The 27,523-nt window shown below is 36.9% G+C and overlaps 1 protein-coding gene across 1 annotated transcript in view; it reads right to left on the bottom strand.

Moving 5' to 3' along the window:
- Nucleotides 1–5,603: 5,603 nt before the first annotated feature.
- LOC124278717 (snaclec 5-like) overlaps nucleotides 5,604–27,523 on the bottom strand; it is a 39,033-nt gene continuing 17,113 nt past the window's right edge. The window contains exon 3 of the mRNA XM_046714485.1: nucleotides 5,604–6,568. Coding sequence (XP_046570441.1) covers nucleotides 6,354–6,568 — 215 coding nt within the window. The 3' untranslated portion in view covers nucleotides 5,604–6,353. The remainder of the gene's footprint in view (nucleotides 6,569–27,523) is intronic.

Below are 27,523 nucleotides of genomic sequence, written 5' to 3'. Positions count from 1 at the left end.
ACACGTGTGGCTCACGGGTACCATATTAGTGACCAACCCGACTCACACGGGTTGTCACGCGTTGCACACGCGTGTAAGGGGAATGAACTTTTGGGCAGTAGTGTATGTGTCAACCAGTGAGGCGTCTGACATTTCAAGACGGAAAACCTTCGCTGGCGGGGAGTACTCGGCGAAGGCTTTGATGTGGTTATTTTTCTAATGTTTTGTTGATATATATGTTATGACAGTAGATTACCGATTAAACTGTTTACATACTAATAACAACATAAAACAGTTAAATCAATGTTTAATTAGGGAAAGTTCATGAATGAAACTTAAGGACGGTAACATTCGAGGGCGTGGCACACGTATGCAGAGGTGTGGTATCAGAACTCAATTCACAAAGTCAGTAACGTGTGTGACCCCCGTTAGCATCGATGCAAACCACACACCGGCGACGCATGGAAGACACAGAATGGTTGAAAAACGCTTGAGGAATATTGTTCCAAATATCACCAAAGATTGACCCAATTCATCAAGCGTCAACGGCTTGTTTGCTGGTTGACGTAGACGTCTCTCTGTTTCATCCCAGACATGTTCTATGGGCGAAAGGTCTCGCGAACTGCTGGCCATGACAGAACATCAATGTTCTGTTGCCCCTAAGTGGTCTGTGACGACACGTGCAACGTGGACGACATTGTCATGCTGAAAGGTACCGGGTCCATGGTTTTGCACAAAGGGCACAAGGTGACGTTCAATAATTTCGTTTCGGTAACGTGAACCTGTCAGATTGCCATTGACAATAACGACCTCCGTTCGTCCACGGTGTGAGATATCTCCCCACATCATTACACTCCCACCTCCAAATGAACGACGATGGGTGATTCACACGTCGACGTAACGTTCCCCATCACGTCTGTAAACCCTTGCTCGCCCATCTGAACTGTCAAGGTGAAATCGAGACCCATCTGTAAACAGGACACAGTTCCAGTCTCGTTGTGTGAACCTTAGATGTTGTCTGCACCATGCTGGACGTGCTTGACGGTGACGTGGAAGCAAAACGGGACGTATCGCAGGTCGTCGGGGTCGAATGTTGTGCTCTCTTAGACGGTTTCTTATAGTTCTCCCACTAATGGGTCTCAAAACAGGAATCGTTCGAGCTGTCAAAGTTGCAGGTTGAAACCGATTCCTTAGATGAACAAGGCGGACATGGTTTTCCTACCGACGTGACGTCACGCGTGGACGACCGGATCATCATAAGTCGCAAGTGTTGCCATTTTGCTGATAACGTCTCCAAAGAGACGATATGGTGTTCCGATGAACATTAAAATGTCTAGCTACTTCAATCTGGGGCATTCCAGTCTGCAGCATACCGACGGCACGTAGACGTTCATTTTCAGACAGACGGGGCATAATGTTTTGCAGTGTAAACAGGACCAATAGTGTGTTTTTCTTATCACCAGAAGTCTACACAAACGATATGTGCTCTTTGGGGCTAAAAAAACACGTGTGACAAAATCGCAATTGCGTTTAACATGCAAAACACGAAACTTGCAACGTCACACGAAACGCACGTGCAACATGTGCATTTCATTCAGACAATGATAAAAGTGCGTTTGGTCATATTTTTCTGCGATAGTTTTTCAAAAATGTTTTGGAATAAATATTTTATGACATTTATGTGAAGCACAGTTACTTTTTTCCGTTTATAATTTCATTTGTCTATTTCACCACACGTTCTTCTTACCGAGTCACTTTCTCAGTTCGGTACTTAAAAGCAATGTCATTATTTAGCATTGACAGAATTTCTAACTGTGATATAGATATGTCTTTGAAGTGGGGAAGTAAACCCAAGTACAAATTATTGCACTTTTGATTTGTGATTGTACGGTTATAATTTTGTTTATATGTTTTTTCATAATCAGCAATGTATGTTATATGTCATGAATAAGTGATAATTGTGTTTTAATTATGTTTGATTTGGGGTTGCATGTGACCTTTAACTGCGGCATGTTTTTTTTTTCTTGTGTTTATATTTGGACTATTCCATTAAAATGTGCAGGTAATAGTAGCTATTCTGTCCATTGCACCGTAAATGTTGTTTTAAGGTGTCTGCGATTATTGTCACTGGACCGTGCTGATCTCTTAAAACAACAGGTGAGCTGGTGAAAACAGTAGCAGTAGTAGTAGTAGTAGTAGTCGTAGTACTAGTCGTAGTCGTAGTCGTGGTCGTAGTAGTAGTAGTCGTAGTAGTCGTCGTCGTAGTAGTAGTAGTAGTAGTCGTAGTAGTAGTAGCAGTCGTAGTAGTAGTCGAAGTAGTCGTAGTAGTAGAAGTCGTAGTAGTAGTAGTAGTAGTCGTAGTAGTAGTCGTAGTAGTAATCGTCGTAGTAGTCGTAGTAGTAGTCGTAGTAGTAGTAGTAGTAGTCGTAGTCGTAGTCGTAGTAGTAGTAGTAGTAGTAGTCGTAGAAGTCGTAGTCGTAGTAGTCGTAGTAGTAGTAGTCGTAGTCGTCGTAGTAGTAGTAGTTGTAGTAGTAGTAGTCGTAGTAGTGGTAGTAGTAGTAGTCGTCGTCGTAGTAGTAGTAGTAGAAGTAGTAGTAGTAGTTGTAGTAGTCGTAGTAGTTGTAGTAGTAGTAGTCGTAGTATTAGTCGTAGTAGTAGTCGTAGTAATAGTAGTAGTAGTCGTAGTAGTAGTAGTCGTAGTAGTAGTAGTAGAAAGAGTCGTAGTAGTAGTAGTCGTAGTAGTAGTAGTAGTAAAATTCGTAGTAGTAGTAGTAGTCGTAGTAGTAGTAGTAGTAGTAGTAGTAGTAGTAGTAGTAGTAGTAGTAGTTGTTGTAGTAGTCGTAGTCGTAGTCTTAGTCGTAGTAGTAGTAGTAGTAGTAGTCGTAGTAGTTGTAGTCGTAGTAGTAGTAGTAGTAGAAGTCGTAGTAGTAGTAGTAGAAGTCGTAGTAGTCGCAGTCGTAGTCGTAGTCGTAGTAGTAGTAGTAGTAGCCACCGTCGTAGTAGTAGTCGTCGTCGTAGTAGTAGTAGTCGTAGTAGTAGTAGTAGTCGTAGGAGTAGTCGTAGTAGTAATAGTAGTAGTCATAGTAGTCGTAGTCGTAGTAGTCGTAGTCGTAGTCGTAGTAGTAGTAGTAGTCGTAGTCGTAGTAGTAGTCGTAGTAGTAGTAGTAGTCGTAGTAGTCGTTGTCGTAAAATGTTTATTTAAGTGTCACATGCACCCCATTTACAGTAAAATACCGAATCACATAAAACAGTTTAAAGGAAGTGCGTCCAGCCATACATGGGCTTACGGGATACTATAAATACATTATAAGTACATTAATGGTACACACATGATAGAATACAATATGGAAGATAGAAAATGTTTATTTAAGTGTCACATGCACCCCATTTACAGTAAAATACCGAATCACATAAAACAGTTTAAAGGAAGTGCGTCCAGCCATACATGGGCTTACGGGACACTATAAATACATTATAAGTACATTAATGGTACACACATGATAGAATACAATATGGAAGATAGAAAATGTTTATTTAAGTGTCACATGCACCCCATTTACAGTAAAATACCGAATCACATAAAACAGTTTAAAGGAAGTGCGTCCAGCCATACATGGGCTTACGGGACACTATAAATACATTATAAGTACATTAATGGTACACACATGATAGAATACAATATGGAAGATAGAAATGGCAGATTGTAGATAAGACACACTGATAACAACAGACTCCTCGATGAAACAACAAAAGAGAAAGAGCAAGAATAAGAGGAGATTCTTAATATAATCATAATAAATTAAGTCCAAGAATGAAAAAAGCAACAATTAGATATCCATTGTATATAAAAAATTAACATTACTCCAGCATTTGCCGTCTTTTAAACATTTTATAAAGTGCATTTGCTAATCTATTTTGTAAAACATCGGAATTCATTATATAAAACAATTTATCTTCATCACAAAGGTGATTAAAATTACAGTTGCTTTCTGTAGCTGCCTTAAATCTAATGTCTAGTTTAAATCTAATGTCTTTATAAAAAGTACATTGGATCAAAAAGTGAAATTCATCTATGTACAATCATGTTTACAATATTTACACATAGCCTTTCTTTAAGTGGCATAGAAGGCTTGGTATATCTACAGTTCACCTTACCACTGTTAGCTGGTAAATAGTGTTCAGCTTGAAACTAACACCTATGACCATAAATGAGTGGTTAAAATAATGATTGATATCATACGTTTAACTGAACACATGTTGTTGCAGTGTGGTGGTTGTGTGAGACCTACGAGGGGAGGTCAAAACGTTTTGAAAACTTGATATACAGTCAGATTCAGTCTTAAAACTTTTATTATTTGTTATCGTCTCCGACCCGTGAAGATCCGGGGTAGAATAGGTCTTCAGCAACCCATGTGCTTGCCATAAAAAGGCGACTATCTTGTCGTAAGAGGCGACTAACGGGATCGGGTGGTCAGTTTCGCTGACTTGGTTGACACATGTCATCGGTTCCCAATTGCGCAGATCGATGCTCATGCTGTTGATCACTGGATTGTCTGGTCCAGACTCGATTATTTACAGACCGCCGCCATATAGCTGGAATATTGCTGAGTGCGGCGTAAAACTAAACTCACTCACTCACTGTTATCGTCTCCCTTCAGTTCAATACACTTTGCCCATTTGTGCTGCATGCTGGCAATTCCGTGCAAATAGAAGACCTTTGTCTGGTCTCTAAACCAAGCCTTGAGTTCATCATCATGGGTAAATCTTCTTTCACGCAAGTGAGACTTCAAATTTCGAAACAGGTAATAATCACGCGGTACCAGGACTGCGCTCATGGATTCTGCTTGTGTTGGTGCCGTCTAGTGTGGGGAACCTAACCACAGCTGTGTAGTATGATATTTTGTTATACTGTATATATATACAATGATGGTGCTCATATTGCCTTTTTAAAAGTGAAGATCAGATCCACAGTTTATGGGTGGCCTAATTTTACCCCGGTTTTATTACACAGGGAACTTGGCCTGAACGCTCACCCATCCGTGTCCGCTAATCCCAGGTAATATCCCTGGTGGCTGCTGGCAAACTGGGGGTAAACCTAATGAGTGAGTGAGTTTAGTTTTACGCCGCACTCAGTAATATTCCAGCTGTATGGCGGCGGTCTGTAAATAATCGAGTCTGGGCCAGACAATCTAGTGATCAACAGCATGAACATCGATCTGCGCACGTGGGAACCGATGGCATGTGTCAACCAAGCCAGCGAGCCTGACCACCCGATCCCGTTAGTCGCCTCTTACGACAAGCATGGGTTACTGAAGGCTCATTCTAACCCGGACCTTCAGGGGTAGTAAACTTAATGAACGAGTGATTGAGCTCTAGAGTAGGAATGAAAGTGGAAGAGCTTAAGGAGATAAGGGGAGTTTAAGAAATGTTTCCGATTTATTTATGAATCAATGACGTTCAACAGAGACCGAGAGGATCCTGAAGTGGACCATCTGAGCAGCTGGTTTACCCCCAGAACAATATCCAGGACACGTGGGTTGACGCCATGGACAACACACTAGATCCGACGTGCCCAGAGCTGATGCATTTAACGACTACATCGTCACCACATGGGTAGACGACGCAGCTGATTCCCCCTGCCCTGTGGAACCATCACACGACAACAGGTCCCAGGACAAACAACCTGGAAGGATTCCACACCCAGCTCAACCGTGGTCTCCCTCATCGACATCCCAACACCTACCGATTCGTGGATGGCAAGGGGGCGTATATACAGATATAAAGTAGAGTTTTACAATAGAGCAGAGAAGCCTGTTAAGTAGACACCGCAGAAGATCTAAGGAACTACGAAAGCATAATATAAAATATTCCACATCAGATAAGAATACATTCCTGCCAACTAATTATTGTTAAAGCACAACGTTAAGACCCTCCACTGAATCTTTTAAATATGAAACAATATCATAAGATTACAAGCTGAACTTTTTTGAACAATTAATTACACTGCAATATATCCAATGCACATATACACAAGGGACGTTGTTAATGTTCACATTCACCAATTATTTCAACATTAAACATTCCAGGGCCATACTTGTACAGACATGGTTTTGTATGAAAATCAGTGTTTTGTTTTTGAAATGAGTAATTATCATAAAATCAACATAGATTCCAATCATGTTGTCGTTTTTATGAGTCAACGGAACATACGGGTCAGAAAAAACTCAAGTTTTTCCATCGAGGTCACCACAAGAAGTTTTATGTACGTGTTGAAAACCTATTATTCCAAAAATACAGGGGTTGCTTAATTAAGTTCTTTGTGTATATGTACTGAGGATGTACAGGTGATATGTGTCGGACAGTCCACCAACTCTTCACAGCAGTCTGTATTCACAAACAAACCGATACTTGTTGTTGCAGCTGACGTCATCCCAACCTCCACTTATAATGTGCGGATAGTAACTTACACAGTTGCTACCTCTAGAAGTTAGTGGTTCTCCTGGGTTCCAATAGTTGGATGTCAAGGCCGAGCCATCAGCCCAGACCCAGGAATGTTCCGAGGCAATGTCATTCAGTCCAATCCATATGACTGAAAACCAAAGTAAAAAGTGAATCAATCTTTCTATAGGATATGTGTCTACGTGTTGCCGAACGCCAGAATGGCATATGACAGCGGCTTGTTGAACGTGAAATATATTAAGTGGAAGCCAGATTTTCAACATTAAGTAGTGATGAAATTATAGATAAGATAAAGAAAAAAAACCTGAAAATATTAGAATTGATAAAGTAAAAGGGATCATATTTCGGAGTAAGGCTAGATGGTACAAAGAGGGAGACAAAAATATGGAATATTTTATGAATTTAGAAAAGAGTATTATATCGATAAACATAAACGCGAAGTTTGTGAAACTGAACTCACACTTGGCGAATGTGCGCGAGAATTAGAAAATATGAAGAAGAGAAAAAGTCCTGGTTCGGACGGTTTTAGTGCATAATTTTGTACATTTTTCTGGAAAGACATAGGTGTAATTCTCTGGCGATATATTACGTATTCATACAGAACGGGAATTTTGTCGGATTTCCAAAGATAAGGTATAATCACATGTATACCAAAAGACTCTCGCGACAGACGCTACTTGAACGATTGGCGGCCAATTAGTCTTAAATTTTTTTAATTTATCTTTGTTATTTTTATTTTTTTAAATATTTAACGTCACATCGGCAATATCTCAGCCATATTGTGACGAAAACAATTTATACAATAAAAAATGAAAACATTTTGAAGATTAAAACCTGTCGACGATGGACAGTAAAAATACAGAGTATCACAGATATAAATTTAAAACTAGTACACTATCATAAAATTAATCACTATAGACAGTACAAAACAACCAACACCTGAAGGTACATGTAGATCACCATACTAGGGTTCATGGGGACGTATAGTACTTTTGCTACCTGCATGGACCCTCTATAGACTATAAAGTTGCATCCGCTGCAATTGCTTCACGACTTAAAGAAGTTCTTCCTGGTATAATAAGTGAAACACAAACAGGTTTAAAAAAAATAGATTTATTGGGGAAAATACTATATGATCGAATGCATTATTGTGAAGAACATGAAGTACCTGGTCTTTTGGTCGCAGTTGATTTTGAGAAAGCCTTCTATACAGTTGAGTTGGACTTCACTGACAAAACATTGGAAGCCTTTAACTTTGCCCTGTACTTACAAATTGGGTTAAACTGTTTCAAAGGAATAGCTGTAGCTCTATTATCGACTGTGGTACATTATCAGACTTTTTCACTTTAGGGCGTGGTTGTCGTCAAGGTGACCCGGTCGCCCCGCACCTCTTTGTTGCTTGTGTCGAATTACTAGCTATAGCAATTCGAGCAAATAAGGAATTAAGATGAAGGGTATAGAATACCTCATTTTTCAGTACTCAGATGATACCAACTTTACACTTGAAGGATCTGAAAAGGGTTATCAGAACTTATATAAATGCTACCGTGTCAGATTTTCCACCTATTTCTATATGTAAGACGCTATAAACCAATTAACCGAGCAAGAAAGAAGCAAAGGTTGTTTGAAGCATTTTCCAACCTTTGGTCATTGAATAATTCCTGATTCTGAGTGGATAAAAACAGGTATCCTTTGATGCCTTTAAATTGAGTCTTTTTCCACGGAACCGTGGGTACCTAAGCACCCATCTTTCGACAGCCTACGCGTCGATGCATAAACAATGGCTGTCGATAAAATGTTGGATGTAGGATATGTTTGATATAAAAACAACAGCTTATCAAAACGGACGATATCTGTTTCAAAAAGCACCAAAAAATACAACACTTCCTGATCACTGTGTCGGGGCAACATGGAAGTCCCCGTCGTGTCGCCGTCTGGACATAGCACGACCATACAACAGGTTGTCGCTGCGTGAAACGTATCCATTGCTCATCAGCATGGCGCCTTTCCCAATTTGTCATTGGTTTATAATCATTTTAGACTTAGTCTTAAACAGTTTGACTCACGTTAAACAATAATTCACTTGTATCGCGCCTGCGTTACGACGTAAATTGTAATAAAAACGCAAATTGTAATACTTGCAGCAAATTGTAATAAACTTGACATAAATTGTAATAAAAACGTAAATTGTAATAAAAATTGACGTAAATTGTAATACGCAAATTGCAATAAAAATTGACGTAAATTGTAATAATTTGCGTTGCGGTAAAATGTAATAAATATTTACGTAAAGTGTAATAACAGTTTTAATCACTCGTAAATACGCGGGTGTTTGTTTTTCGTTGCATTTCAAACATCAAATAAGCTTGTTAGGGCGATTACTCAAGAAAGAAATGATGGATTTTGTTCAAATTTGGTACCAAGGTATATTGGCGAGATTCACCGACACAAGTAAAATGGAGTGACCTTGAGATAATTTTCAAGGTCACAGCAAAAATCTGAGGATTTTGCCAATATAAAGATTGTTAGCGCGATAACCCAAGAATGAATTGACAAGTCTTAGCTAAATGACGAAAATGATATTCGTTCTGATATATATCGATATAAACTGTCCTCTGTATCATGTCTTTTCGCAAATATCTTTTGAGGTTTTGATATGTATACATATAAAGTGGGGTCGGGGTAGGGGTGGGTTTCTAACGGATATATCTAACACACTTGTTCTAACGGGTATAACTACAAGGGACGTTCAAATAGTAGTCAGCCTCACCTAGAATATGATACAAATGCAGCTGTTTTTATGTTTTATATTTCTACATATTATCTGTCAGCCTCAAGCAAATTGGTTTTGCTATGTTGCAGCCTCACGATCCCCATTTTGTGAGACTTTGTATCTTGGCTTGGTACTCCCAAAAAACGTAAAATCTGCAATAAAATGCATCACAAACTTCGGGAAACAAAATATGCTATGTTTGAGATTGGCAGAAGTCGGCTAGAATCAAACTTAGATATTAAACTGAACAAAAAAGCAATAAAAACTACAATCGCTTGTTCAAATGACTCCCCATTCTGTTTACTGAAAGAACTCGAGAAAGAAATGATGGATTTTGTTCAAATTTGGTACCAAGCTTTATTGACTGAAGATTGGAGATTTACCGACACCACTTGAATTTAGTGACCTTGAGGTCATTTTAAAGGTCACAGCAAAGGTGTAACAGTTTTGCACATGCCAAGCTTGGTAGCCGCGAACTCAGGAAAGTATTAATAGATTTTGATCCAATTTTATATCAAGGTGTATTGGCGGGATTCCCCCAACACCAACTGATTGGGAAACGTGAGCTCATTTTAAGTTCACAGTGAAAAGTGTTTTGCACCTGTCTAACTTGTTAGTGCGAAAATACAAGACAGAATTAATATGTTTTGCTTAAAGGTAGTACCAAGATGCCCTGGCAGTATCGTCTAATGCCAGTCGAATTCAGTGACCTTCGGATTATTTTCAAGGTCACAGCGAGTATTCTTGCGATATCTCCAAATCTAATGGATGGAATTTGTTCGCATTTTGTATCAAGGCATCAGATGACAGTTTCGGTAACGTTTACATAAGTTTCAGGGTCAGACAGAGGATAATTGCGACATTCAGATATCGACATGTGGCGGGGGTAATAGCTATGTTTGTGACAAACGCATTGTCATTACTAATTTTCAATTTTTTGTTAGCATATGGTTTCTATAATTTCATGTTAATTCTACCAGCTGTGAAATTATTCGTGACACGTCTTAAAAAAGCCAGAGATTATTTGTGCATGTTTCGAAAATTAAAGTTAATTGTTTTTCATTATGGAATTATTTTCGATGTTGACGCAAGGACATATTTTACGAGCAATAGCTTTCAATAATTTAATGTTATTTCTATTACATTTTGAAGTTGTTCATAGCATATCCCAAAATAACAGGATATTGTTTGTTTACGCTTTGGAATGTACGTTTCTTTTTCTTCATTTTCGAATTATTTTCAATGTTGACGCAATAACATATTTGAAGTTAATTTATTGTTTTAATCATATGTGATTTATTATGATTTATGTTTCGATCATATATTCATATATTGCGTTGTCATAGTTTAACCTAGTTCGTATTATATTCTTCATCATAATACTACATATTATTGTATTTTTATGAGAGGGAATTTTAAGTTACATTTGCTAAGGATATCATAAATCGCTGGCGCCTGGTTATTCCTTGCCACATAGCAGTCAATCTGTCTACTCATTTGTTGTATTTGATTGATGCATTTAAAATAAATTGTAGAAATGATATTGAATTGCATCATTTGCTTCAAGGAATCGATCATATGTGCTCGTTATCAAAGTAAAGTCAAAACTTCTTTCTGTAAGGTATACAGTGGAAGTTGACACCTTAATTATTATGGGTAGACCAAAGAAATCATTTATTTAGTTTCACCGCTCAAAATACAACAAAGAATTCAACGGGTGGCATTAACCTCAAAGAATGATAATAACAATGCTTATAACATACGAGGGCAAACATATCGGGGATAATTTGTTTTCATGCGATATGCACCGGGTAAAATATCACTTTGTCATGGTGACATGACATCATGAACAATGTTATGACCTCACGTTGCTTCTAAGAAGCCGCCTTCTAAATACAACGATGACAGTTATCAACGTCCCAATAGTGTACATATATTTTAGAAATCTACAACAATAAAGCACAACCTCACTACTTTTTTTTATAAATGACAAAGGATTAATCAACCATATTAAAAGGTTTTCAGGCTTGAAGGACGAAGCTCATTAATATCTATTGCCAGCTCCCTTTTAGAGACTGATAAAAGGTTCGTAAATGTGGGTCATAAATGCATGAAAGTTTTTATTGTTGTTCATACCCGTTAGGCCTCCCGCCTCTACGTGTATTTGAGATATAACCGTTAGAACCACCACCACCCCCTCTATGTCTTACAGTATGCTAGATATAACCGTTAGAACACACCACGCCACTTTTCTGCCCATTTATTCAATTGGGCTAAATCATAGTTGAGAGTTGCTTCTATGGATTTTACATATTTTCCCGCAACACCGATTGATGTGTCATCGGCCAACATTATTGTGATATTTTGTAAATTTCCAGGTAAATCATTGATATATACAAGGAACACAAATTAACCAAGGGCAGATCCTTGAGGAACCCTTGCAGTAATATTTAGTTTTTCATAATGTTCCATTAACAGAGACACACTGTCGTCTATCAGGGCCCGGTTGTTCAAAACTCAGTTATCTTTTAATCAGCCTTTAAGTGCATTTAACCGACTGTTACAGCGGGACCGCCTCGTGGTGTAGTGGTTAGAGCGTCCGCCCGGAGAGCGGAAGGTCGCGGGTTCGATCCCCGACTGCGTCATACCAAAAGACGTTTAAATATGGTACTTGTTGGTCCCTGCCTGGCGCTCGGCATTAATGGGTACAACAAGGACTGGTCGGCTCGGAGTCAGTATACTGTGTCTGAGTGGGGTATTCATGCTTCACCGCGGCATGGTATCTCAGTGAGCTAGCACTATAAAACCAGCTTCAGTCTGGGCTAGTACAAGCAGCCGCACATACACATACACACGCATGCACGTCGTCATATGAGCGAAATATTCTCAAGCACGACGTTAAACCCAATTTCACCTCACCTCACCTCACCTAATAACGGAGGGTTATCTTGTTGTTCAAAACTCTGTTAACTTTTAACAGGCTGTTAACGTGACGTTAAGTTAACACACCTAAGGACCGCCGCTAACTTTTTAACAGTGTGGTTAACTCGCAAATGGCGTTCATGGCTAACACTGCTTTCATGATGCCAGTTCAGCAAAAAAAGGATAGGGTGTATCGTGGACTGGATATTGGAAATTATTCTGACGAAGAGTTACATACGAAACTGTATCTATACACATCATAGGAACTAAAATACATGTTGTACAAGTACATGATGCCTACGTTTCATCTTTTAACACTTGTGGAAAGGTTTATATATGCTTTACTACACTAAATGTGTGAATTTCTTCTGTAAATATTATTCAAACAAACACTTTCAAAGAATATAACACGTACACCCTATACCCACGTATGATATGATATTGAACAAGGCTACATGTAGATAATTAATTAGTTTCATAAAAAAATATCCGAACGATTACATTATGATACTGAAAGTGTAATCGGCTGGATATGGTGATTGTTTATATTCTTATTCTACCGACCTTCACCTAAGAGAAATTGCCAAATACACTCCCATTTTAAAGAACAAATAAACTTTTTTTTACTCTTTTAACTATTACATATGAAAGATGTGTGGTCAGTCTTATGCGGAGCACCAAATTCATTCTTTAAAAAGTTGTGGTTAATTAATACCGAGCGATTAAAAGTTACCAAAAAGTCGTCTGCTTCACTCTCGCCCGCCAACGAAGCCACAGACAGGTTACGTAACTCTGTCGCCAGAGCACTGCAGTGACGTCATATGAGGAAGGATTTTCAGTTAGTTGTATAGAAAGTGTGTAGCAAGCTCGTCATTTTGATGATTTCTCGACATCAACGAAATCATGCCAAATCGTTGCGTTGTCGTCAATTGCTCCTAGAGACGAAAACGGGTTATGTTTGTAAGTGCGAAGCGAGCGTTGTGGAAGCCTGAAACGATATCTTACTTGTGTTCAGATCGCTTCACCGAAGTTAAAGAATCAAAACTACTTACTAGTCGTAGTAAAATATGTATATGATTGATGACCATAAAGATTTTCCATGACACAACTTGTAACATAACGATTTCTGCCTCGGAAGCGAGGTTGTGGTCGAAGTGACAATAATATTGTAAGTAGTATTATATTGACACCCACCTCGCTGCCACGAGAGAAATTGTTATGTTATAAGCTATGTCATGCAAAATCCTATTGGCCATCATTCAAATACATATTTTACTACCAGTAGAAAGTTGTTTTGATTTTTTAACTCGGTGAAAACAAACCTAAATAGCATTTATACTCAGACTGGCGACAGGCGCCGCCATTTTTGAAAATCGTGAAGTCACGGGCTAAAGTCTGTTAGAATAAATGAGATTATGGTTTGTTTTCATCAAGTTAGAAAATCAAAACTACTTTCTACTCGTAATTTCAATATGTATTGGAATCATAACCCAAAGCATTTTGCATGACACAACTTGTAACGTAACGATTTCTTCCACGGAAGGGGGTGGGGGTGGGGGGGTCGAAGTGACAATACTGCGCGATAAATTTCTTGCTCCATTCACGTGGTTAACGTGCACTCACAAGTATGTAGATACTAGTCAATGTACGTCTTTATATTTGGTCTTATAATCCTAATTAGTTTATTATCATACTTGTATGCATTTTGAAACTAAATAAAAAGCAGACGATCTGCTGATACTTATAGTGCATTTATAACAGGACCAATATCTAGACAGTTTATAGTTTGCCAAAGTGAATCATAATTCGCACACACTCCCTAGTGTATGTCTCATTACACTTCACGGCGAAAACAACGATTCTGTTGAATGCTACGACAAATGAATAAAAACAAAATGCAAATATTAAAATTAAAACAGATTAAATTTATAGGAACAATGTCAGGCTATTACCTTGTTCGAGGAATGTCTCCATCAATATCCACAAAAACGAGTGATATGTCATTCATCTGCAGCTGTTCCAAGTAATGTGTCTTTTAACAGTGTAGTATACCAAAAAAGTGATATATTGTTTCAGGTATGTCACATTGGTGTATAGTCTTATTGGTCACCCAAGATAGCACACCTGGCAACTGATTGCATAATGTCCGCCATTCTTTAAAAACGGTAATTTAGTTAGCCAATAATGAGCAATCAATCACTGTATTGGCGGTTAATCATTTGAAGGAAGGGCGTTGTTTTTACGCAGACACAGACACGACAGAGTGTATTCAGTATAGATTAGTAAATCTACATACATAAACACTACCTTTTGACAAATCCACTGTGTAAGATAAAAGTAATTAATCAATCAGCGTGTTATCGGTTAATCCTTTGATCGATGTTTATAATGTTGAATATTTACTCCAGACACAAGAAATGCCAAATGGGAACCTTTGTCGTGTAATCTAAGTGGTGTTACCACTAATTATACCTGTTATAAATTCATTAACTGACCATCAAGTGAATGATGACAAATAACATGTGTAGGTTTATACCACCTAACACGGGTTACAACGAGGGAGTATTAATGTCTGTATTGCATGCAATTTTAATTGCATGTGAAAACTTATGGTCCGACACTGTTTTGAGAATACAAACAGAACTTCATTGTTGCATAAGAAATACATATTAGCATTTGCTGTGTGCTAAAACTATATGTACCTATTTACCCAAGTACAATTTCAGATTCTTCTAGCAATGGCAAAATAGGGTTGTTAAGTTTACCGATTCAAATAAATCAAATGTCAATTTTTAATATCATACGTAATAGACGTCATAGTTTTACATGACATGATTAAATATCGAGGTAAAAAACACAGAAATGGGATCAATTTGGATCAGTCCTTATACAAATAAGGCCTAGCGACACCAAGCGATTTTGACAGAATCGTCTATGAAAACAAGTTGTAACTCGGAAACTAGGCAAAGCAGGAGACAAAATTATATGACAGTAGATTGTGAGAACATATACCTTTCATTTTCCACAACAGTTGTCACGATTTACGATAACTTGATTAAAGATCGAAGTGAGTAGTTTTAATGACGGGGTTTCATTTATAGCGATGCCAGTTGGCGATTTATGCATTTGTACCCCTCTAGAGTATATGTGATCTTTAAGAAAGAGAAGAAGCCAGAAATGCCGATTATTACCGTTGTCGTTCTGCGTGATTTTGCGTCAGTCATGGCGTCACGCAGCACAGAAACTTGACAGTTTCGTGTAAACACATCACATTGCTGTATTGTATCTATTTTTAATTTCCCATTTCTTGCTTATATGCTCTTTCCATGCAAATGGGTGTCTGAAAATTTGAGAAAATGCTACACAGTGTAAAGTCTGAAATATTTGTGGTTTACATTTCAAATAGGTGTTGTCTTTCGAGCACAGCAGTTGTTTCCACCCCCAATATCTTTCGTTTCACTTTATCTAGACACTTGGTATTGGTGCCCAAAAGACCAGTTGTAATTAGATTCTAAAATGTATGAGGAATTCAGTAGGGCTGGGACGAGTATGAAACAATGGAATCGAGTACCCGCATGTACGTTCCCGAATCGGAATCGAGTACCCGGAAATGTAAGAAATACATTGGGGTCAACTTTCTGAATATTCAATCGTGATTGACAGAGATTATTGTAGGGATTATTGTTGAACAGTTGGTAAAAAGACATTAAAACTGACCTCAAGCTATTTAATTTACGTCTGTTTAACCAATATAGAGAGTAACACCATTAATTACATTCCTCGTTATAACAACGAACGTTTTGTTCCTGCTGCTACTGTAACTTAACTACTCACTGCTCATGCACAGATAAATTACAGTCATTAAAACTATGCTCCATTAATCGGACAATACCAATGATGTAAAAACCCGTGAATTTCCGGGTTAGAATATGGATCTTCAGTAACCAAATGTTTTTTGTTTTCAAATTTTATTTATTCCGTATTTTAGGCCACATGGCCCATAGTACAATTGTGTTGTAAGATATACAATCGTTGTCACATGACCATTAAGAAGATCTTAAGCTAAATATTTTTAGCAGATATATAGATGTTAAACGTAATATATTTACATCATGTGTGTTTAATATTTGTTGCAAAGTTAATCTAATTTTACAATATTTTTTGATGGACAAGAAGTATTCATTACGGAGTAGAAAATATCTTTTACAGATAAAGAAAACATGGTATTCATTTTCTACAACATTCATATCACAGTGCAAACAAATAGATTCTATATCAGAATTATCATTGCCTTTCTTTTTACGTTGTTGATTTACCTCATGAAGAGATATACGAAATTTACACATCGATCTAACTAAGTTTCTATTTTCAAGTTTATGGATATATGTTTCGCATTGGAATAAGTTCTTTATACTAGAATAGTGTGACAAATACGATGATGATTCAATACTTTGCTGCCAGGATTGAATGTACATATCAATCAAACGTCTTCTGAAAGTAGATATAAAAATAGTGGCATCACCAACATCTTGCATAATCCATACATAGCTAAAACCGCTTGTAAATAACATCTCACGAACGTGAGAAACCCAGTTAATTTTACCATGTTCGTCATGTAACTTAAGCATTTCATAACAATGTAACGGATGACGTGAAACATTCATTCTTAATAACTTAATCCAGTATTTTATAACTTTTATCTGCGTTTTTATGAATAAACAGTATCGTCCGGTTTCTCCAAGAGCATATTTACCCACCCCCAGAAATCTTTTGAGGAAGCTTGTTTGTACTTTTTCTATAACTTCGTGATATTTTACCCCCCAGAATTCTGACCCATATGTGAGAATAGGAGATATTTTGTAATCAAATATTTTACAGGCAGTTTGAAAATCAATATGTCTATTGTTATTCAACAAAATCAACACTGGTTCCATTGCTTTACGTGCTTGCATAGCCAAAGTTTCACAGGCCTTTGTCCATATCAATCTTGAGGAAAACACAATACCCAAGTACTTGTAATAAGTTACAGTTTCAAGATTTATGTTATTATAAGTCCATTTTTCATGTTTGGAAAATATACCTCCATTTCTGAAAACAATGATTTTTGATTTGTCTATGTTTAAACCCAGTCCCCATTTCGAACAATACTCAGATAAGACATCTAATTGCCTTTGTAGGCCAATAATGGAGAACGAAAATAAAACCACATCATCTGCAAATAACAACAAAATTAAGTAGTCAATACTCTGGTTAACAAATATACCGTAATTGCAGGCTTTATAAATTTCCTGTACAAGTTCATTGATAAAGAATATAAATAGTACAGGGCTTAAAATACACCCTTGTTTATCTCCAGCTGATGTACTGAAAGAAGTTGTCTTATGATTACAAACTTTAACAGTTGCTTTTACGGAGGAATACATGTTTTTTAAGAGATTATAGATTTTACCATGACATCCATTTTTACAAGGAGATATAACAATTTTCTTCTGTCAACGAGGTCAAAAGCCTTTTTAAAATCTATAAATGCACAGTAAAATCTACCTTTGTGCTTACTCAGATAATTTGTACATAAGGCCTGTAAAGTAAATACTTGGTCTACAGTGGAATACCCTGGGCGAAACCCAGCTTGAGATTCAGCAATTAGTTCATTAATATCTAAACGTTTTTCTATAATTGATTTAAAAATCTTACCACAGCAGTACAAGAGAGATATGCCTCTGTAGTTGTTTTGGTTATTTCTTGACCCTGATTTAAATAACGGTATTATCATACCAACGTTCCAGCTATCGGGAAATACGCCACTATCCAAGATTTTATTAAACAATAAAAGAAGAAAAGGTAAGAAATATGAACTACTAAGCTTTAGAAATTCAGGTGGTATACCGTCATCACCAGGGGCTTTACCTGGACCCGGTTGTATCAAACTTTAATAAAGCATTAACGTGCCATTAAACGTTCATTAACTAATGTATCATTAAATTCTGTTGTACTAACGTTTTAATGATGCTCTGTTGTCATTAGTGCGTCATTAACTTAATGAAGGTCCTGGGGTATCATTAGAGCATCATTAAACGTCCTGGAAAAGTGAACATTGCACCAGAATTTGTTTGCGCCGCACTGGATCTACCTACAGCTATAAAATTACACAGAAATGTAGAGTATTCAATGTACTATCTCATGGTATAAACTCAGTTTGAAAAGTAGACATTGCTAAATGTTACGCCTAATTTTGTTTTGCCTTAAAAACAGTAAATTTCTCTGCTGTTTATCGTGCACTGATAAAAGTACTGTGCTACTATATTTTCAATTTGGCATCTTTACGGAAAGTGTGAGCGAACAAAATTCTACCTGATACCTGAATGACATAGGTATGTATTAAATTAGTTTGTGTGGTTATGTATAACGTTATACGCTCAATCTTAAAAGTGACTCGCAAAATGTGTTGATAATGGATTTTCCCCTATGACGTCCAATTGCTACATAAAGGTCACACGCTTATAAAGATAACCCAGCGGGCACACAACGTTGAAACAACGTTGAATCAACGTTGAATTTTGGTTGTTTGGTTGATCAACCTTTCATAAACGTTGATTCAACGTTTATCATGCGACCAAAGAAAGTTAGTCGAGATTTGTTTAGTTGTCAACGTTGTTTCAACGTAAGGAACCAATAAAATGTCAACTAATTGTTTCCTTGGTAAATTTGATACATAATTCATATTGGTAATAGGTTTCCAACTTAGCAACTATCATTTCGGAACATTAATTTCATAAAAGATCAAGATCGAGCTAGTGACACATATAATCTTATATATTGTTTGATTGTGCATCGATCAACGGACGGAAATATTACGTAAATCGCAATTGAAAATGAAGACATCAATGATTTTAGGTATAAAGTCATCAGTTATCCGAATTGCATTACATTTGATATTTTCCCACAAAACTGTCAAAATTGTATAATTCCCGACAATTTGCTTTCAAACACATGCCAGATCGCCTCGTTTGGCCATATCCGGACATGCGCACAATTATCGCGCGCGCAAAGGCAGCTGATCGTTGTCAGTTTACTTTGGCGAAGTTCAACGCAATATCGTTCTATTTTCAACATCTTCACGGCATGCTGGTGTTTATTTGGTAAGTATGTCCTTCATGTATAATGAAAACGTAGGAATGTTGTTTAAATCTAGCAGGTCAATGTAGCAAGAAACTCCGAATTAGGGCTCATGTTTTATCTCACAAGGGTACCGGTATATCACGTACATGTTTCTCAAAATTGATGGAAGCCCGTGCATTCCATGAACTTGTTTTGTTATTTTTCAATATATTTGCATGCATATATTTGGCATTTTATTATATACTCGAATAAGATTTTTCCTTTCGTACCCATCACCTGATTTGAATTTTGGAAATATACATTTTCAAATAATCAATGAAGTACATCAATATAAGGGACCATTCATAATTATATGGCTGCGGGTGGGGGTGATGAATGTTGGGGTGGGGGGTGTCACCCATTTTGTTCAGGGGAGCTAAGGGGTCAGCATTTATGTACACACGCACTATGTTTAATATGATGCTTAGAAATTATGGGAAGAGGAGAGGTCGTCATAGATATCGTACATGACATGCAGGGTGGGGCGTCACCTATTTCGTACATACACTTTACGGGGGGAGGGGGGGAGGGTAATTCATAAAAATCATCATCACCCCCAAGCCATACATTATGAACGGTCCCTAAGGGCAGCTATACAAAATCGAATAGAATTTATCAACATTATATATTGCATCACATTATTATGAACATTTGTTCGTTTGAATAAGTAAATTATGCATTGAGCACGCTCTGAACCCTGTCAACATATGCATATTATTTGGGGGGAGGGGGTGGAGAATGGCGAAAGGAAATCTTTCTCAGATCATGCAACGAAAATTCACATCAAAATGTCTTGTGCAAGTCTTTGATAAGGATGAAATTGCATATAATTTATTTGAACTTTTATTTATTTACAAAATGTGTAACTTCACTAATGATTCTTTGATGGGACAATTAACAAAACTGCACTCACAGACTTTCATTCTTACACTTGTTTGGAAGGGATGTGATGATTCATGTCTCTTAAAGGTTAAAATGTTGCATACAAAAGAAGTAATTTAGTAAGGAACATTTAATTATGAAATAAGATATAATTTTAATGGAATTTGCAGAAATCTCATCTTCGAAGACTGGGTGGCATCAATTTTGTGGATCACATAAAAGGAGCAATGCTAAGGTAACAAGTTTTTAACATTTCACTTGTTTCCAGCATATCCACCACAAAGGTTGATCATGTAAGAGAAAAATTTGACAATGATTTCTCCCGGAGATGTTTAGTTTAATGAGCACCCCCTTGCTTGGCGCCATATTGTTTTTCGCCGTAAAGAGCTGGATGCGAGAAAGCGCGCGAGAGGACAGAAGTCATAAATTTATAGAGATATATAGATGTTTATTGCTGGGAGACACACTCTTCAGGTATTTGGTCAGCTGTAGAATTTGAATATGATGTTTCTTTATTATTGTCAAAGTGTAGGTTTTTCATTATTTTGCATTTAAATGTCTGTGCAGTGAAACATGCTGCGATTTGGAAGAGTTCATTATTTAGAGTACAGGTATTGTTAGATATCAGCATTTTATGTACATGTTCCCTTGTCAAGATCATCTATCGAGTATATTAGAGAGAAGGTGTATATTTGTAGTGTTTTAAATCAGAGTTATTTTCAGTGTATGACCTACATTTCAATATGTTCTGGCCACCTGTCACCCCTTTGGTCAAATAGAGTAGGACTTCCATTTCTTGGAATTGAGAGTCAGAGATACACTGTTTCCAAGAATTTGCGTGTGCCAGCGATGTTTGTTTACGAATACATTTATGTTTTTTGAGTGTAGATTGGAGTTGTTATTCAGTGTCTTATTATTCAGGGTATGATAGATTATTTCTGGCAGTGTAGAGTTTAATCTCATTATTTTATTGTTCATGATTCAGAGAAGCATAGTTATGACGTCGCAGATATTATAGGCACACATAATTCATTATATGAGAGATTTTCTAAGCGTTCCTACAAGAGATTAAGTGTAAACATTTCTGAATTATGAAGAAGTTATTTATCTGAGTTTTATGAGTGTACAAATGACAAAGAGAGACAGAGTAGATAATAGGGAATATATTGTATACTTATGAGAGCTCAGTATTGTTTTCAGAACTCCATGATCCATACTCCCTTTTGTTTGGGAATAAATGGTGTTGGAAGACCTCCCATAGACTTGTTCTTTGACCTGTGAACCACCACCCATTTTGTTTTCTTATCATTTAATGTAAAATGGCTTTTGTTACAATTTATGACTCCTGTTAGCAAAATTGCTACATCAGTACAACTCCTATTTAATTTGAAATAATCTCTAAAGAAAACTAAATCTTACAGAATAAGAACAATCATCCATTGTTTTGCAGGACAATGTCAAACAATTTGATGTCAAGAATGAATGTTGATGGGCAAAATGGCAATTTTTCTTTTAAGAATACAAGGTTGTATTCAATCATCTCTGGCAATTTAATTACCAAATGCAGCATTTTCATCATGACCATAGCAAATAATATATGACAGTAAAGCATCATCTAATTCATCCTTATTCATAGTCTAATTGAATAATCAACTTGCAATTGAGGATTTTCTTTGAAAATGTTTAAGAAAACTTCCATTCCTTTAGTTGTTTAGTTGAAAATATAAATTGTTTATATTTTTCGTCACATTTTGTATTGATGCTGTTCATATGTTCACATGGCAAGTTACATCAGTGAAATGAACATTTCAAGTGATTGATTAAACAAATACTTGAATCATTTAAGACAATATATCTTCCATATAAAATTATTCATGTATTTAAATATAAAATTTCAGAATGTGTCCTATCTCATGGGAATGAGATTGGAATGCATCCGAAGCAAATTTCAAGAAAGAGTTAGGAACGTTTCTGAAGTATCCACCTGGACCCGGTTGTATCAAACTTTAATAAAGCATTAACGTGCCATTAAACGTTCATTAACTAATGTATCATTAAATTCTGTTGTACTAACGTTTTAATGATGCTCTGTTGTCATTAGTGCGTCATTAACTTAATGAAGGTCCTGGGGTATCATTAGAGCGTCATTAAACTTTCGTTTAATTTCGTTTGCGCCGCACTGGATCTACCTACAGCTATAAAATTACACAGAAATGTAGAGTATTCAATGTACTATCTCAGTATAAAGTAGTTTGAAAAGTAGACACTGCTGAATGTTACTCCTAATTTTGCTATGCGTTAAAACAGTAAATTTCTCTGCTTTTTATCCTGCACTGATAAAAGTACTGTGCTACTATATTTTCAATTTGGCATCTTTACGGAAAGTGTTCAGCGAACAAAATTCTGCCTGATACCTGAATGACATAGGTATGTATTAAATTAGTTTGTGTGCTTATGTATAACGTTATACACTCAATCTTAAAAGTGACTCGCAATATGTGTTGAAAATGGATTTTCCCCTATGACGTCAAATGGCTACATAAAGGTCACACGCTTATAAAGATAAGGGGGCCTCACTCCGGTATGCTTAATACTAAGTCATTGTAACTCAGATCACTTGGCGAGAATTTGCTGTGAATAAGGACACAATATTTTCGTGATGTTTTCTTCACGGAATTATGGAAAACAATGATACTCAAAATATTTGTGACAAACGTGCACCTGGCCAATGATTATACGCCATTGTTTTGTCTATAACAAAACATAAACAAATTCAATGAACAAAACATATCCTTTAATAACGTGTGCATATATATACATTTCATGAAATAAATATATCATTTTTATTTATTATGTCAGTTTTACTTAGGTTTAAAATACTAAATGTTGATAATGAAATTAGTTTCATGAAACCATATGTGAACGATACGCAAAGTATACATTAATAATACAAGTATAATCTGCAGGACAGTGTGATTGTGTTTACTCTTATTCAACCGACCTTCACCTCAAAGAAATTGCCACATATGTCCAACAATGTTGATGTATGACATCACTACCGATGACCGATTTCTCATGAAATGGCGGCTTCGTGGATATGGGTGCCAACGATTTTGCGAGGGAACCTTTGTCCATAAATGTATGATGTAAGTAATCGGAAACATTCTGACTATCTGCGTATGGTTGTTTGTTTTTATTGTTTTCATTGAAAAAGTCAGAAATGCCGATAATTGCCTATGCCGTTCTCCATTATTTTGCGTCTCGCATGGCGTCACGCTGCACAGAACTTTCGTGTGAATATATCAAATTTCAGTATTGTATCTGTTTTAAGTTTTCTAGTTCTTGCTACGATACTCTTTCCGTGCATATTCTAAAAATATTGAGCTCATGCATGCTACGAATAGACGAACTGATGTCTAAAAAATTGAGAAAATGCTGCACAGTATTTATTTTTGCTTTGTTTATATTTCTAGCAAGCGCTGTGTAATGAGCACAACGTCCCGTTTTCACACCCAGTATGTTTCGTTTTTTCTTAGACACTTTGTTATAGTGACAAAAACCATTTGGAATTTGATTCTAAAATGTATGAGGAATTCAGCGAATACAACTGAATATGAAATATACATGATGTAATAGGCGTATTGTGACTGGCCTTAGCGAAACTTGATTTTGTAAACACTATCCAATATGGCGGAAAGCTCACTTCGGCGTTAGTGTTCATGTATATTCCAAAACATCCCAACCGATTCTAGGTTTATCGGCAACGTTTCAGAATTATTTAGACGTGTTTCTTCACAGCAATCGAAATGTTTGTTTTTGTTCCGAGGTTTAGCCCCAAAGATGCCATTTTGACAGACGACGGAGAGTAACACTTACATGTTTACAGCGCGGAATTGTGGGAAAAAATTAGGGGAATCCCCGGATTTAATGAAAATATTTACATTAGGACGTCATTAGATAATGATACGCTAATAAGTGTTTGATACAACCGTTTTTAATGATGCCATTAACTAATGATGCATTAAGGATTTAATGTATCATTAGGGTTTAATGTTGACATTAGTTAATGAAGCAATGATACAACCGGGTCCTGGTTTTAAGTCCCGAATACTGTCAAGTAACTCTTTTTCTGTGATCTTCAGTAACCCATGCTTGTCGTAAGAGACGACTAAAGGGATCGGGTGGTCAGACTCGCTGACTTGGTTGGCATATGTCATCGCTTCCCAATTGCGCACATCGTTGCTTATGTTGTTGATCACTGGATTGTCTGGTCCAGACTCGATTATTTACCACCGCCATATAGCTGGAATATTTCTGAGTGTGGCGTAAAACTAAACTCACTCACTCACTCAATGATGTAAATGTGTGTTACGTCAAAATTTAAAAGACAAGCTATTGTCTGCCCTTGTCATTACAGAGCTCTCTCCCTTTCCGGATATTCGATTCCTAGAAATAAGACCCGATTCCAGCTGTACCCGACCCGGATTCGAGTACCCGTCCCAGCCTTAGAATTCAGTGATTCATTTGTCGCCGCTGAATACGAAATACAAGTGATTTAATTGGCGTTTGTTATGGTCAAAACACTTATTTTCCTAAAACTTTATTTTTCAAAAATCATTTTCCGTTAAATTTCTAGTTTTTTATTTAACCAAGTGTAATTTTGCTCTTATTTCGTTTAACACCATTGCCACTTTTTAATAACCCTCAAAAAGAGAGGTAACTGTCTCAGGGCATGCCACTTGAGGCCATGTGCTTGCACAGTAAACAACCACCACGAGAATGTCCAAAGTAGTGGTAAGCATAATTATTGTATTTTTCATGTTTCATGAATTGTAATTTGTTGAAGTAACTTTAATCTATCTTTTCATGTAAGTCATGGTAATTATTGTGTAGGAATTTTGCTTTATTTGGTAATTTTTGTGGCAAGTTGTAAGTTGGTCAAAATTATATGAATACATGTTTTCATGGCATAAGGTTAACATTTTCTCAGTGCTTTTGAAGAAGTTTTCATGCTCTCAGTGCTTTATTGTATTTCAAACGTGCTTAGGAGCATATAACAATATTTTGTGATTTTGTCTTTTGAATGACTTTGGGAAGTGGCAGTACAGCCATTTGCTCATGTATCAAGTTAAATTCTGTTTATGGCTTATTACTTCCTAAAACTTATTTAGTTCTTATACTGATTTCAGTTAATCTACTGTAAAAGGCAACATGCAGGAATAGAATATGGATATTAGAATTAGAACTGGAAACGGATGGACATGTTGAACAGATGGACATTGAATAAAGTAATACATACAATACACAAGAATCATGTTGTTCGCAACATAGCATTAACACTACTGGACATTCACATAACTGGACATTTGCATTATTGGACATTGCTTTTTCTGGATATTGGAGAACAAGTGGATTTTGAATGAAGTTGTAAGAACTCATATATTAGAAGGAATTGGAATCAAGAATGCTCACCAGAAAAGGTTTATCTAATGCTCTAGAAATCAAGTGTGAAAGGGTACAGTCAATCTTCCATCAACTTGAAAGAGACTATCATCATATCAACTTAGTTATTGCTACAGGGGTTTTAACTAAGTTTACTGTTGAGAAAGTTCGTCGTGAATATGCGTCATGGTTGACTCTTTTTAATACTCTTTATGATGCTAGAGAAGAATACATACAGTTATTAGAAGAGCCAGCATTGTCAGATTTTAAGGAAGAAGTAGGGACACAAGATAAGATACTGTTGAGAATCAAGACAACTATAGAGCAGTATTTATTGGAACAAAGTGCAAGTCAGGCTATGAGTGAGCATTCACGGAAAAGCAATTCTAGCAAGAAGTCACTATCTGTTAAAAGTGGAAAATCTTCACTTGCAAGTAATGTTTCCTCAGCTATGTTACATGAGAAACAGAAGCAAGCAGAACTTGAAGCTAGGAAACGGGCTCTTAAAGAGAAACAAAAGATTGAACAGGCTAAATTAGACATTCAGATTAAAGAGGAGGAGTTAGAGCTACAGACACAAATTGAGGTTTGTCAAGCAAAATCAAAGGTATTGAATGACTTTGAAAATGATCAGGATAGTATGGGACCTGAAGATACAATTTCAAGTAGGAAAGAAACTGACAATATTGACCCTCCATTGAAATCTGAGCCAGTTGTAGAAACTAAGCCAGTCTATAGTCCTGAAGACACAGGTTTGAATACAAGAAATTCCTCCTTTCTTCCATCTAGAAGTTACAGTCATCCACAAGATGATGTTTTCATGTCAGTAGTTCAACAACTTAAAAAGCCTGTACCAGACATCCAGAAGTTTAGTGGAAATCCCCTAGAATATCAGAAGTTTATGCGTCAGTTTCGAACCAAGGTAGTCACTAACTCTAGCTCCACAGATGAACTCATGTGCTACTTAGAGCAGTTCACCACAGGGGAGGCTCATCAAGTTGTTAGAAGCTTCAGCTACTTAGATGCAAGAGACGGTTATCATGCTGCAATGGGTGAACTTGAGTCTAGGTATGGCAACCAAGAGATAATTGCTAGCACTCTGATTAAGAAAGCTATGTGTTGGCCGAACATCAAACCGGACAATGTTAGAGCTTTGGATGAATATTCTGTGTTCTTGAATGAGTGTCAGAATGCTGTTAGATCTCTACATGCAGTCAAGGTTCTAGAATACCCAGACAACATTCGCAAGTTAGCCATGAAACTACCATTCCACTGTCAAGAGAAATGGAGAAGTACTGTCATAAATCTTCGTCAATCTAGAAGAGGTGTTGAATTCTCTGACCTTGTTCACTTTGTACGAACTGAAGCACTAAAAGCCACAGACCCGATGTATGGAAAGGAAGCCATGAAACCTGACATCATGTCACAGCCGCCTTACAGAAAACCATCAGCTCCCAGACCGAAGGTTACATTTGGTACTGACCTGGTAAAGACAAACAAGTTTGAAAATAAATCCATGAACTCTCTACAGTCAAGGACTCAGATCAGTGGAACCAAGAAATGTGTCTACTGCTATAAGTCGGGACATCTCATAGATTCTTGCCAAGTGTTAGCCTCCAAACCTAACATAGAACGTATTGATTTTCTGAAATCTATGGGCTTATGTTTTCGCTGTTTCACCCAAGGACATCGAAGCAACGAGTGCAGCAAGAATGTCAAGTGTCAGCGATGTGATGGCAACCATGCAACTCTCCTGCACATTGACCGCAACACAAGTTTGAAGACCATAAGTGCTTGTACAGGGCAAGCTAATGAAGTTACGGAGGCCGGAGACGTTAGTAGTGAGTGTACTCTTGCTATTATACCAGTACAGATTTCATTCAGAGACTCTTTGAAAGTGGTATCTAC

The sequence above is a fragment of the Haliotis rubra genome, unplaced genomic scaffold (genome assembly GCF_003918875.1).
Source record: "Haliotis rubra isolate DU_JTF1 unplaced genomic scaffold, ASM391887v1 Scf240, whole genome shotgun sequence".
Lineage (NCBI taxonomy): Eukaryota > Metazoa > Mollusca > Gastropoda > Lepetellida > Haliotidae > Haliotis > Haliotis rubra.
Note: the sequence above shows the minus strand (reverse complement) of the source record. Positions and strands in the feature narration are given on the sequence as shown.